The 12,668-nt window shown below is 40.3% G+C and overlaps 1 protein-coding gene across 1 annotated transcript; it reads right to left on the minus strand.

Annotated features, from left to right (window-relative positions):
• Positions 1-2,620: 2,620 nt before the first annotated feature.
• LOC139470194 (uncharacterized) lies at positions 2,621-11,053 on the minus strand. The gene is made up of 5 exons (XM_071252507.1): positions 10,850-11,053; positions 10,618-10,645; positions 8,639-8,839; positions 6,324-6,442; positions 2,621-2,740 (listed from the first exon to the last, which is right to left on the minus strand). Exons 1-5 carry the CDS (start codon positions 11,051-11,053, stop codon positions 2,621-2,623), a joined length of 672 nt encoding a protein of 223 aa, XP_071108608.1.
• Positions 11,054-12,668: the final 1,615 nt, after the last annotated feature.

Consider the following 12,668-nt stretch of genomic DNA (forward strand, 5'->3'; position numbering starts at 1 on the left):
GGTAGCTCACATTTTCACTTGCAAGCACAAATAATTAAAAAAAATTAATCGCCTTTATACATGTTTACAATAGCAACTACTCCAACTTTCTCGCCAACTCTGATTGGGAGACGCAACTAAACTTGTTGGGAAAACATTACATGTTTTGAAGTTTTAGAGGGGAAGTGCACACGCCAAAAAAAATATTCTTTTTCTTTTTACTACTTTTTCTTTCGTAATTACGACTTTATTCTCGTAAGTACGAGTTTTTAAGACCCGTGAAGATTCCGAGGTAAAATAGGTCTTCAGCAACCAATACTTGCCGTAGAAGGCGACTATGCTTGTCGTAAAAGGCGACTAACGGAATCGGGTGGTCAGGCTGCTGACTTGGTTGATACATGTCATCGACTCAAATTGCGTCGATCCATGCTCATGATGTCACTAGATTGTCTGGTCCAGACTCGATTATTTTACAGACCGTCTTCATATGGCTGAATTATTGCTGAGTGCGGCGTTAAACAACAAACACACAAACGAGTTTTTAAAAATCGTAATTATGATTTTTTGAAGAGAAAAAACAACATAATTACCAATATGGTCCTAATGGGCTTTCGTAGAAGACACAACTGGGTTTGATGGGAATGCAATTTAGTGATGTATTACAGCGACTGTGGCTTTGTTTAGAGGGAAGGTTCATCAGCTTCCACATACAAACTGTCCGCAGTAGAGGTCCTGAGAGCTCAAGTTTAAAGACAGAGCCTAAGGCCTCAGTGGTGTATAGTGTCTTATTTGTGCAGGGTCCACTATAGTTTAGAGCAAGTGATTTGTACAAATGTAGGAGGATTGTCTGATTCCCACTCACTCGGAATTGGAAACGACTTTCACCAAGTCGAGAGCCATAAGGTAATTTGCCTTTAGATATCTGATGTGTGGTAAGAATGTGAGATGGCGGTCAAATATGAGTGAGTGATTACGGCGGGGGACACCAGAAATGGGCTTCACACATTGTACCCATGTCGGGAATCGAACCCGGGTCTTCGGCGTGACGAGCGAACGCTTTAACCACTAGGTATCCGACCGCCCCGGTCAAATATGAGGCCCAGGAATTTGTCCTACATTGATGGGAATACCATCTAAAATAAATCTGGATCCCTGTGTTGTTTATATTTACCATAAAATGGAACACAGTTTGTTTTGGATCCAGAAAACTTGAAACCTTTTTCTTTTGCTTATTTTTGAATTCACAAAAAAGTGAACCATTGACACTATTGCTTAAGACTTTCGTGAGGCTATTAATTTTGATGATGTAAAGTGTGACGGATACGATGCTTCCTTGAGGGACGTCCTGATCCTGATCGAAATGATCAGACAGGGTGGACCCTACTCGCACTTGAAATTGTATGTAATTTAATATGAGATATGAAGTGTGGTAATATGCCCCTCAATCCAAATTCATGCAAATCGTTTAAAATACCATGTCTCCACGTTGTATCATATGCCTCCTCTAGGGCGAAAGAGATTGATACAGTATGTTGTTTTTTGACAATGTAATTTTTAATAAATGATCTAAACGCACCTAACGGTAACTAGTCCTTCTGGTTTTTGTTCGGAAACCACATTGGATGTTATACAGGTTATAAGTCTCCAGGGGCGGTCGGGTAGCCTAGTGGTTAAAGCGTTCGCTCGTCACGCCGAAGACCCGGGTTCGATTCCCGACATGGGTACAATGTGTGAAGCCCATTTCTGGTGTCCCCCGCAGTGATATTGCTGGAATATTGCTAAAAGCGGCTAAAAACCATACTCACTCACTCACTATTAGTCTCCAAGTACCAGACTACTCGATTGTTGACCATGCGCGCCATGGTTTTACACAGGTAGTTAATGATATTGGACCGTAACTGGATGTTTGGTTTTTTTGTTGTTTAACGCCGCACTCAGCAATATTCCAGCTATATGACGTCGGTCTGTAAATAATCGAGTCTGAACCAGACAATCCAGTGACCGATATAATGATCATCGATCCACGCATTGGGATCGATGACATGCATCAACCAAGTCAGCGAGCCTGACCACCCAATCCCGTTAGTCGCCTTTTATGACAAGCATTGTCGCCTTTTACGGCAAGCATGGGTTACTGAAGAGCTATTCAATCCCGTCTCTTCACGGGTCGTAACTGGATGTATCACTGGGGCCCCGGTCAGTCTTTGGTATGGAAATGATAATGGCATTTTGCCATGAAGGTGAGAAATTTCCTGTGTCCATATTTCATCAAATATATAAAGCATTGTTTCCATACATGACTCTGGCAAGCGTTTCAGGAGCTGATTATGTATGTTGTCGGCTTCTGCTGTTCAAGCTTGTGATGTGCACTATTGTAGAATTTGAAATATCATCACGATGCATCACGTTTGAATTGTAGCTGTACGTGACGGGTGTGTAATATACACATGTACAAAATACTTGACGTTAAATAAAATTCAGATGGAATTAATGTTTTTATTCAGTGAGAGAAACTGCATTTGTTCCGCATCTTCATTAGGGACAACCCTGTGTCTTACTTTTAATCAGTCTTATAATTTTAAATTATTATCTGATCAGATTGATGTAACATGTTCGTATGATTTTAGTCTCCTTGGCACGCTCATGTGTAGGAATCCAGGTTTTCCATTCGTGTGACAACAAGCTGACAGTCCCTGGCCATATCGAAAAATTGGGTATATCCAGACATACGATGGTTGCTGGCTGGCTCAATGTATATCATCTGAAATGGTTTGAAAAATAATCAGACAGTGAACATTTTCTTCACACAGGGAACCATGCATATATAGAGAATGAGTGTGGTATTTTATTTATTACCCACGTTAAATATATATTTAAGTGTAAATACATAACATCTTTCGTTCGTTGACAGACCAAACTGAAACCGGTTGCAAAATCTGGTTGCGCATGAATATTGATATATGTCCAAATATGGGCATTGTTGACATGTTTATGCATACGTATTAACAACATGCGCCTGCTGTTCTGTTTGCAAACAAACCAGCACCGATGCTCAAGATCCTTTTGGAAGAAAGTCTTCAACTTATGGTGATTCAAGCGCCATGTTGTTAGTACGCAGGACACCGATAAGAAAATTTGAAATGTCACATTAGCGCCGCGCTTTGAATATCGGACCAACAGTCGGTCACACTGCCGGGGTCCCGTCTGTGCAATCAAAATGGTTCGGTTTCCTTGATCTATCAGCTGAATTTATATCATGTCCGTACCATTTTGGAAGAGGGAAATCAGACTGTTCGCCAAAGACATTCATGTTAACTGTACCACCCTATATACTGAAGACGAAAAAATCAACAAACTCAAATCTGCTTGCATGTCAGTGACAGCTTCGAACGATCAAAGGGCAAGGTCGCCACCGGAACAAGAAAAGACAACCGCGATCCACTCACAGCGTTTTACGCTAGAGATAGGGAATGTTATTGTTCACATTTGGGATGTTTGGGTCCACAAAATCAGAAGTCAGGCACACTCCACGGAGTTTTCGAATGATGTATCGGAACTGTGAACTTTAAGTGATCTGGTCGTGCTGTCGTGTTCGTTCATTCATGAACAACACTTCCCGAAATAGCGTCACAAAATACGCTTTAAAGGGGACACTGATGGCACAACCGGATATCCAAAGTAAGTCTCGATATCTGTCCAGATAGTTTAAACAGACTTCATTTCACCACGCTTAAATTACCTTAAATCAAATTGAAAGTTGCGAAATCGGTCGGGTGCGTCACGCTCAAGGGACGTGCTCGATCGGCAGTCGTACATTGTAAATCGATTTATAGATCTAGCTCGATTATATGTCTGTAGAAGCTCAATGCATAACTTATATAGAATGCAAACCGAATTTGATGCGTGTGACTATCTTGTTTGGTTAAATATATCTCTCGTTCTCATGAATTTCTTCAGTTCTGCCTTGAATGACGTCTCGCGATTCTTTATGAATGAAAAAAGTAGTCCCGGTGTGACAGAGGTCACGGTTATCCAATCAAAACGAATTAAACAAGGTCAACCTTGTACGACACACGTACGGATTTATTATTACCCACGTGGTGAAGATACAGGTGGTAAGATACTAAATCCGTACGTCACACGTGTGTCGTACAAGGTTGACCTTGTTATATTCTTTTTGATTGGATAACCGTGACCTCTGTCACACCGGGACTACTTTTTTCATTCATAAAAAATCGCGAGACGTCATTCGTTTTGCGATTACAAGGCAGAACTGAAGAAATTCATGAGAACGAGAGATATTTACAAACACTTTATTAAACCTAACAAGATAGTCACACGCATCAAATTCGGTTTGCATTCTATATACGTTATGCATTGAGCTCCTACAGACATATAATCGAGCTAGATCTATAAATCGATTTACAATGTACGACTGCCGATCGAGCGCGTCCCTTGAGCGTGACGCACCCGACCATTTTCGCAACTTTCAATTTGATTTAAGGTAAACGGATTAGCGTGGTGAAATGAAGTCTGTTTAAACTATCGGGACAGATATCATAACATACTTGGGATGATCCGGTTGTGCCATCGGTGTCCCCTTTGAAGCGTATTTTATGGCGCTGTTTCGGGAGGTGTTGTTCATGAATTTACGAACACGACAGCACGACCAGATCACTTAAAGTTCACAGTTCCGATACAAATCATTCGAAAACTCCGTGGAAGTGTGCTTGACTTCTGATTTTGTGGCCCCAAACATCCCAAATGTGAACAGTAACATTCCCTATCTCTAGCGTAAAACGCTGTGAGTGGATCGCGGTTGTCTTTTCTTATTCCGGTGGCGACCTTGCCCTTCGATCGTTCGAAGTTGTCACTGACATGCAAGCAGATTTGAGTTTGTTGATTTTCACGTCTTCAGTATAGAGTGGTACAGTTAACATGAATGTCTTTGGCGAACAGTCTGATTTCCCTCCTCCAAAATGGTACGGACATGATATAAATTCAGCTGATAGATCAAGGAAACCGAACCATTTTGATTGCACAGACGGGACCCCGGCAGTGTGATGCGTGTGACTGTTGGTCCGCCATTCAAAGCGCGGCGCTAATGTGACATTTCAAATTTTCTTATTGGTGTCCTGCGTACTAACAACATGGCGCTTGAATTACCATAAGTTGAAGACTTTTTTCCAAAAGGATCTTGAGCGTCGGTGCTGGTTTGTTTGCAAACAGAACAGCAGGCGCATATTGTTAATGCGTATGCATAAACATGTCAACAATGCCCATATTTGGTCATATATCAATATTCAACCGCAACCAGATTTTGCAACCGGTTTCAGTTTGGTCTGTCAACGAACGAAAGTTGTTATGTATTTACACTTAAATATATATTTAACGTGGGTAATAAATAAAATACCACACTCATTCTCGTTAGATACCATTTTTACGAAACTCGTGAACTTTCTATGGTATCTGACCTCGCTTTCGCTCGGTCAGATACCATAGAAAGTCCACTCGTGTCGTAAAAATGGTATCTAACGAGAATGAGTGTAGTATTCTCTATGTATCTTACCACCTGTATCTTCACCACGTGGGTAATAAATTATTATTCATCATCCAAAATTGGCTCCCACAGGAGATATCGCTTGGATTAGATCAAGCGATATCTACACTGTAGATATCGCTGCAATGAAATCACATCACAATGCTTTGCAGACCATTGTGACGTCACAAGTTAGCATGACGTCACAATCAAATGACATCACTAATGGCTCTGCTACTGAAGCTGTTAGCAGTACTTTTTACACTGAAAACACTGCTAATTACTGTCTACAAATTGAAAAAGTTGGAAGAATGATGTTGGATGATGAATAAAATCTCACCAGAGTGTCTTTTGATATCAAATAGATCAACATTCGTTGATAAAAGTGGCAAAAATCCTCGGCAAGCCTCGGAATGTTTCCACTCTTATCAACTCGTGTTGATATATTTGATATCAAAAGACACTCTGGTGAGATTCTCTATGTACAGATATTAAAGAACACTACCTGTAATTCCCAAAAATACGAGAATAATCGTCACAACAGTTATTCTTCCGCTTTCCATAAATACGTTGTCTGTTACTGCATTGTCCCGATGTAACACAGCATAAGCCAATTACAACAGAGTAAAAAAATAAAAATAGGAAGGCCAAGACAAACTTGTAACTTGAGAACATATGTTCATGGGATAATAACACCTGTGTTTTAATTAACGAACTATTGAGGTAGTTTTAGCACACAAGTCAACACTGGTGCTTTAGTTATGTATCATAATAAAACAATGAAATTTCTTGAGGAGGGGCTTACCTGAACCGGATACTCGGCGAGATTTCTGAAAGAAGCTAATGGCTCGCCATCATTTATGATGTCTACTTGTCTCTCGATAAACCACTTTAGCATGTTGTTGTATTCAAGCGTTGACAATCCTGAAAGGAACACGATATGAGATTATTCAGATGGTACTCATAACTTATTATTCCTTTTCAAAAAAGCTGATGTAATACCAACTGCATTTCACGATCATAAAGTTCAGGGATGTGAAATCTCTGCGGAAACGCGGAAAATCTTCCGCGTAAAAATATAATCAAAGATTAAAAAAACCAACTCCGACAAATATGATCGAAAACCGGACAATCGTCGCGGATTGTACTGTTTTCGATCAGAGCTTTCAGCAGCATAGGTTTTCGGACATCATACGTTTTCTATCACGAATACTTGCACTATAACGTAGGGTGTGGCGTCAAACAGAAATTGTAAATACTCGGTCAGATGATGGCTTGTTTTTAAGATAAAGTTGTCTTTAAGCCTGTAAGTGAATGAGATGTTTTACATTGTCAACAAAATAGGATATTTTCATATTGCAGAAAGGTTTGAATATATTTGATCATGTATCTAACTTCACCGTATCCCGTGACATATGGTCGAAATATTTCTCGCCAGTAATACGGTACAATAAAAAGGATATTATAAACAGCAAGATATTTTTGTATCCCTTTAAAACATTTTTACCACAAACTTTAAGGCAATCAGGGCGATTTTACAACAGTATATTTTTACTATTACTCCAAATTCGGTTATGCCATATTTGTATGTCATGCCCTGTTATTTTCCATGAAATGTTATGGGTACAATGTGTGAAACCCATTTCTGGTGTCCCCCGCCGTGATATTGCTGGATTATTGCTAAAAGCGGCGTAAAACCAAACTCACTCACTCACTCACTCACTCACTCACTCCATGAAATGTTAAGCTGCATCGTTACAAGCTACGAGGTCATAGTCTTATTCTCCGTTTATATGTCAAATGTAACTTATGATGACCATTTACCCGATGTGTATATTATCATCACATGTTCCAGCATGTATTGGCTGAGCTATATTTCCATCATGGCTAAAGTTTATGTGTCCTCTAAAATCATAAATATAACGTGAGGTAAAGTATACACAATTTATTGATAACAACTTCTTTATTTTCCTGTAAAGGCGACGTTTCGGTGTAGATCCTCATACCGTTGTCAGGCTTCAGGTCCTTATACCATTTTCCAGCAAGGATAAATAATGAGTGAGTGAGTGAATTGGGTTTAACGCTGCTTTTAATAGTATTCCAGTCATATCGTGGAGTGTCAGCTTAATGTGGGAGGAAAGCTTGAAGTGATGCAGGTCTCAGACGTTTACCACTTCGGTGAAACCCACGAGCACGGGTATGGTGCCGACAAACCTAGAAACATAATCGGGGCGAACCGGGATTCGAATCCACAATCATTGGTGTCTGGCATGCCCAAGGGACGCAACTCTGCACAGCGAATCGCGGCGCCTTAGAAGACTGGGCCACCCGTGCCCCCGGATGAATAGTGAACGTGGTACAGAATATATATAATATGTGGATGATAAACAGTTACAACAATTGCATGCGTAGGTTAACATGAGTAGGTTACAAAATAAACAACAGAATGATAATCAACATGATAGACAGAGAAACACATGATAAGGTGGCCAATAAGACAGGAAGACAATTAAACATTGTTTTTTTGTTTATCTCCATTACTGCACTTTAGTATTAGCACATCAGTCTCGTTTCCTTTGTGTTTTCTTTGTAAATGTATTCGGAGCACCTCATGATCAGGCCACCCAAAGTCAATAAATGACATTTTCGTTGATTTTGTTCGTCCATCGATCACTTGATCGGACTGTTTACAGGCCGCCGTTTCGTGGTCGTAGTACTGATGTGAGGCGCAAGGCAACAAACACTTACTTTTCTATGCAAATACTCTTGTGCAGGGCATTCCTACCCTCATCGCGAACATCTGGTGTCATCACTGATTTTCACCACTATGTTTCCTTTTATGCCAAATGGAATCTGTTTCGCAAGATAATCGAGGCTTGTTGTTCTCTGGTGTTGACGTTTTATACTTATAACAGCTATTCTTTTGATTGACAAGCTTAGCGCCCTCTACTCACACAATACTCTTACAGGAGTATGTGCCTGTAAGTAAGGGGGTGTGGTAACTCATTACAGAGGTCAGCATCTATAATTTGCCTTCCTCGTTGCTTGTAATGCAAACATGGTCATAAACCTAAACAATATTCAGGGGTTTCTCTTAGAAAAGTTCCTACAGTTTTTTACCTTTCACAGGAAATGTCATTTTGCCCATCAAAAGGTCACGATTCCTGAAGGATGATGCAAGCATTTCCTTTGTCATGTTAACACCGAGCTCATGGGCGAAGTCACTGTCGTAGTAGAGTGATGTGACACTGAACTCATATCCTTTGCTTGATAGGAAGCCTGTCAACTGGGGCCAACTGCATGCTTTCTCAACGTCAAGAACTGAAACATGTGCAGAAAACTCAAAATCCAATAAATAAATAAATAAATATATACTCACACATCTCAAATGTCTTACCATCAGGTTTTATTTGGAAGACATGTATGTCCTTCACACATGTGAAGTATATACTGGTCTTAGAAAGCCTTGTTCACAATCTGAAAGTTTGATGTATAATATAATACCGGTGTATTCCCCATGTTTTACTGAAAAACGATTGCATTTGCCTTGCATTGTAGGAAAGAAATGTACCATACAGGCATTGTGTATTTAAATGTTGAGAAGTCAAATTATAATTCACAACATCTTAGCGGCTATCTGGCACCTCTTTTGATTTTGCCTTTCCCTTGTGTGTATCAGCTAGACGTTGCATGGGCAACAGCTGGTCGTCCACATCAAGCTGCCCAGGAATACCCCCTGGAGAGGTAGCAGTGTCCAGTTCCACAAAGCAATCTTAGAGCTACGACTGTGGTAAGTGTACGGGGTCCAGCATTGCCTCACAGTGATGGCACAACCTGGGAAGCAGGTGTCCACCGGTGATAAGTCTAGCTTGATTGGTGTAGAATGTAACACCAAGGGCTGCTTCCGATTGTGGGAGGTATCAATGTGTTGTAATCTGACCAGCCTGTCCAGTGGCCTTGGCCATGCTGCAGGAGCTGATCAAGCCAGAAAGCACACCGCCGACTTTGCTGTCAAGAACTCAATGCCCAGAATAATAAAACCTGGCAAGAGTGGAGTGGAGAGACCTATGACCCTCCGACTCGTCACGTCCGACTGGCCTCATCAGGCTGTACGATCCTACCCTCTGTTCCACACAGAAGGCAAAGGACGAGATTCAGTTCTACGACCAGCTCCAGACCATCACCAGGGGGATCACCATTCAAGAACAGCTGTAACTGTTTGGCGACTCTAATGAAAGACTACGAATTGGCAAGATGGATAAAATATACTGTTCATGCTGTTCTCACAACCACTGCCTGTGTAGCGACTATCCTTCTTTAGACTAAGCCTCAGCACAAGGTGACCTGGTCCAAGTACTGGCCCTGATCATGACAAGACGGCGCCAACTCAATAACGTGTTTATCGCATCTTTGCATTTTTGTACACCAGCGCCGAGTGTGACACAAACCATTACTGGATCAGATTTCAGCGAAAGAGGATGCATCAAACTTAGCTGGAGGGAACGACTCATAAAGATGTCAGCAATACCTCACGCCATTAGTGAGTGGACTCTTTTACTGTTGCCCAGAATGATTATATGGTCACAGAGCCTCCACAGGGAGATGCCAAGCAAAGATGGGGCCATCTGAGAGACACCCTCCATGATGCTTCATTCTCAGCCTTTGGGAAGACGCAGAGGGAGATGCATGATTGGCTGAAAGCTCTCTCCTGCGAAATGCAGGGTGGATTCAGGGTAGCATGACCAACGGACAACATTAACTTCTCAAACAACAGCTGCAGGAAAAGTACAAAAAGCAGAAGCCAATCTATGTCACATTCACAGACCTCACAAAAACCTTCGACCTTGTGTGCCGAGATTGCTCCTCAGTATTTTGGTGAAACAAATACGATAAGAACCATTTTAAGTACGTAAACTCCATCGTTTCCTTCAAATATATACCAAACAACCTTGTCATTTATGGTTAATTCCTTAAAACCCACCAAGATGACCATTCAGCATTACCAACTTACATATAATGACGGTAGGTATACACTCCTAGTGTAAACATACGTTTATTTTATTTAATGACAATTAAAACAAATTGTAAAGTCAACTTACCAAGAATAATTCGTGGATTCCCGAGTTCCTGTTCAACAAAAAACAATTGATTTGCACGAAAAAGTGAGTGAGTGAGTGAGTGGTAACGGGAATCCTGAAGGTGATGCAAATAATATTACAAAGGTAGTTGTGACTAGGACCAGGGTATTTATGGTAATTATAAGGGAGATGTAATTACAATGCACTGGGTTATAGATGACGCTATGCATTATGGTTTGTTGACTGTACAGACCTTAAATGAAAAAAGGACATCGATGTCAGATAGATGTTTCACTGTCTCCTTAATGTGCAGTACATCCGCTGTCTCATCCCTCCCCTCCTTAGGGGGCAGGAAGATGTCCACTTGGTATAGAAGGGCGTCTCTACCATCATCAGCGCAGAGCACGGACAGGGTGACACACGACATGGTGATGAGACCAGCGACGAACAGCAGCATTGTTGCAAGTCCTTATGTACAGGCAAACAGGTGGTTCCGTGAGGCAAGTAGTTAAGCCCTGGTGGAAATCAGACGACTTCTCAGTTGAAAAATACCCCATGATAGGACTGTCATGAAATTTATATTGTAAACGGTGATCGTTACCCGCAGAAGTATAATATTATTGGTTCAGATCTTGTTAATATACGGAAACATGCCATTCAATCAAACTGATGTGAATCCTGATTAATGAACTGCCTACATAGTTTAGAAACCTACCCTGGAAGACTATGATATGGAAATTAAAGATGAAAAATAGAATACTACCTAAGGTTTGACTATACCTATGCTGTAACATGTCGATTCCCAAATTGAAACAATGTTAAGCCAGAAATCTGTACTGAAAGAACAACCAACAAGTGGCATACAATCAACAAATGTATTACAAAATTCACTTAGCTAATTTACAAATTTACAAAACAATACACATTACTGCACAACAATTATTATGACAGTGCACAACAGAGTGGTAGTACACACCACACTAGCATCTACATATACTAACTTCCTGATCACCGCCCAAACACAATGCAATGAGCGTCTAGCAAATCCCAACAGAAACAATGCAACACAGCTACAATCACTGTTAAACAATAAAATACACTTCAGTATATTTGGAGAAAGAAAGTCTGAACATAGCGAGAACTTACTTTGCTGATAAAAGTACAATCAAATGCTAAGTACTGTTAATAATAACAGTGTACAAAATAATTAAGAGAAATGTTTACAAAAAATGCAAATCATATTTGCAGTCACACCAGCATCTAAATATAGTAACTCCCTATTAATTCACATGAATTTTTCAAATTTATGATACAGGTCAATTTCTATCAAGTAGCTGAAGATGAGATGCCCGCTTAAACAGGATAAGAAATCTTTCAGATATACTGTTTGATACTGTGAATCCCTTGTGATTGCAAAATATGCATGTCAATTAGTCTTTCATCACAAGGAATACACTTTGGAGGTCTGTCATCAACTGTTTTCAGCAGATATTCTAAGACAAACCAACTGTGGCTAAAATGACATCGTCGCAAAACGACATCATCATGTCTTGACTGACAACCCAAATACGTATGACCGAACGTTGGTTGAAATTCCAGTTTATTGATTCCTACCTGTTTTTGCATTAGATCTCGAGTATAACTCTTGGCGGTTGGCTTGAAATTGCTTTATGGGAAAAGAAGTCTATATACCGGTTTGTCAAGAGCTGCTTTAGCTGCAGCATTGGCTTTTGAGTTAACTGTTATGCCTTCATGACTTGGGAACCAGCAAAAGATGATGTCACATTGGCCAGTAGAAAGATCCTTGCAAAGATTCAGCAAACAATAATAACATCATATTTTCTATTTCTTGAGATACAAATATCCCGCAAGAACTCTCAAACCTTATATTTCTTGATAGTTCATTTATAAAAAAAAGATAATATGGGACTAAGTATACAACCTTGTCTGACACAGGTACTGGTTGCAAAGTATGGAATCTACCAGATGCTGCTCACTCTCCGACTTCGGTGTATATGCTTTTAAGCAGAACAATTTACCATGACAGCGAAAATGAAGAACAATATATTTTT

The sequence above is a fragment of the Haliotis cracherodii genome, unplaced genomic scaffold (assembly GCF_022045235.1).
Source record: "Haliotis cracherodii isolate W230 unplaced genomic scaffold, xgHalCrac1.p SCAF_20, whole genome shotgun sequence".
NCBI lineage: Eukaryota > Metazoa > Mollusca > Gastropoda > Lepetellida > Haliotidae > Haliotis > Haliotis cracherodii.